The 2,620-nt window shown below is 35.6% G+C and overlaps 1 protein-coding gene across 1 annotated transcript; it reads left to right on the top strand.

Annotated features, from left to right (window-relative positions):
• The first annotated feature begins 373 nt into the window (after nucleotides 1–373).
• Nucleotides 374–2,239, top strand: LOC131655949 (cytochrome P450 94B3-like). The gene has a single exon (XM_058925749.1). It carries the CDS (start codon nucleotides 486–488, stop codon nucleotides 1,995–1,997), a length of 1,512 nt encoding a protein of 503 aa, XP_058781732.1. The 5' UTR covers nucleotides 374–485; the 3' UTR covers nucleotides 1,998–2,239.
• Nucleotides 2,240–2,620: the final 381 nt, after the last annotated feature.

Below are 2,620 nucleotides of genomic sequence, written 5' to 3'. Positions count from 1 at the left end.
TTATATTAATTTAGAGTATCTCTAAATTAATATAAAATATTCTGACATTAACGAAAATACCCGTTAATGAAATGAACCAAATCACTAAAATATTTTAAGGCATATTTTTACATTAAGATACAATACCTCATGCGGGTTATCGTCCCGATCAAATTTAATGATGAAAAATACACTTATATATTGTAGTAATAATTATCTTTTGCTTATATAAAGCATATGAAGCATGTGATGAAAGTGTCACTGTCTCTTCCGAACAAACACCAATAGTTAGAGGATTGCCTTGTTTTGTTAGTGACTCTAGTGCACTACGTCTCAGATTATATAGCATTGCTTTTACTCTTTTTTCCTATGTTTATCGCTCATGATTGATGACACCACTTGCCCACATGTATATATACACCTCCCATATTGCTCTATAATTCAAATCATCTATATCCTCTCAAAACTCAAACCTATATCGTATATCCTCTCAGCTACTAGTTTCCATGTCGTGGTATTACATTTTCTTTGCTCTTTCCATTCTCTCATTTCTTCTCAAGAGAAGAATAATCATCCGCAACACTTCTACTCACACCCCTCCTTCATACCCCATCATAGGTTGCTTTATCTCTTTCTACAAAAACCGCCACCGTCTTCTAGATTTCTACACCCACCACCTCTCCCTATCTCCAACTCAAACCATCCTCCTCAACCGTCTCGGCGCTCGCCGAACCATCTTAACCGCCAACCCTCTCAACGTTGAATACATCCTCAAAACCAATTTCTCCAACTTTCCTAAAGGAAAACCCTTCACAGAAATCCTCGGCGACCTTCTAGGCGGCGGCATATTCAACGTAGATGGAAAGTTATGGTCGAATCAACGCAAACTAGTCAGCCATGAATTCACCGCAAGGTCTCTCAGAGGCCTTGTCGAAAAGACCCTTGAAGATGAAGTTCAACAAAGACTTATTCCGTTGCTTGAATTGGCTTCTAATGGAAACTGTGTCATTGACATGCAAGATGTTTTGAGGAGACTCACGTTTGAAATTGTGTGTAAGGTTTCACTTGGCTATGATCCCTGTTGTTTGGACTTATCTAAACCTGTGCCACCTCTTTTGTATGCTTTCGACAAAGCTTCTGAAATAAGCGCAACGCGTGCAGCTTCGCCGATTCCTTTGATTTGGAAGATCAAGAGGATGTTTAATGTAGGATCAGAGAAATCACTTAAAGAGGCTGTTGAACTCGTTCATGAATCTGTGATTGAGATAATAAGAAAGAAGAAAAAAGAAATTAATGAGAAAAAATATGTTAGTGGGAGTGATTTGTTGACAAAGTTGTTGGAAGCTGGAAATGATGAAATCATGGTTAGAGATATGGTTATTAGTATCGTCATGGCGGGGAGAGACACGACATCGGCGGCGATGACGTGGCTCTTTTGGTTGTTAACAAGGAACCGTAGCAAAGAGGAACTGATAGTGAAGGGAGTGAGGGATGTTTTTGGAGGAAAAAATAAAGATGATGAGTTTGAGTTGATGAGGTCTTTTGATTATGATGGTTTGAAAGAGATGAAGTATTTGAAAGCTTGTTTGTGTGAGTCAATGAGGCTGTATCCACCAGTGGCTTGGGATTCAAAGCATGCTGCTGGCAATGATGTGTTGCCGGATGGGACTAAGGTGGAGAAAGGTGATAAGGTGACTTATTTTCCTTATGGGATGGGGAGGATGGAGGCGTTGTGGGGAAAAGAATGGAATGAGTTTAAACCAGAACGGTGGTTTGATGAAGAGGATAGTAATGGAGTTTTGAAGTATGTGAGTCCTTATAAGTTTGCTGTTTTTCAGGCTGGTCCTAGAGTTTGTCTTGGAAAAGAAATGGCTTTTATTCAAATGGAGTATGCTGTGGCTTCAATTCTCAACAAGTTTGAAATTAGGCCTGTGTTGGATGACCAACCAGTGTTTGTACCTTATCTTACCGCTCATATGGCTGGTGGATTCAAAGTGAGGGTCCACAAGAGAAATTAAAGTAAGAAGTGTGTCCTTATAGAATTACACTGGATTCATAGTAAGGGTCCACAAAAGAACTTAAAATGAGAAGTGTGTCCTTATAGAACAACACTTACATGTTATGACTTGTATTTTAATGTTTATTTATACTATTTTTAAGTTGAGGCATGCTATTTGTACACCCACTTTGGATACACCAAATACTATATTTAGGATGGATGTGTTTGGTTGATAGAAGAAATTGAGAAGAGAGAATAAGGTGAGATAGAGTATAAGAAGAGAGAGATAAATGAGAAATATAGCAGATTTGTTATATTGTTTGTTTTAAAAGAAATATGAGAAAAATAGAAGAGAGAAAAGTGTGTGTAATTTTAAAAGTACAAAATTATCCTTAGGTTAAGGATTGAATTACTTTTTAATAAAATATAATATAATTATAATTTATTTATTATCTGAATCAATTTAATATTATATTTTAATGATTAATTAAATAAATATAATAATATATTTATCTCTCTAAAAAATTTGCATGTAAATATTAATTTTATTATTTTATAGAATTAATACAACATTAAAATTATTCATGCCACAATTAAATTGAAGTAAAAAATTGAAGTAAAGGGATAAAAGTGAATACATTG

Source organism: Vicia villosa, linkage group LG3 (genome assembly GCF_029867415.1).
Source record: "Vicia villosa cultivar HV-30 ecotype Madison, WI linkage group LG3, Vvil1.0, whole genome shotgun sequence".
Classification (NCBI taxonomy): domain Eukaryota; kingdom Viridiplantae; phylum Streptophyta; class Magnoliopsida; order Fabales; family Fabaceae; genus Vicia; species Vicia villosa.
This window is presented reverse-complemented; position numbering and strand designations above follow the sequence as displayed.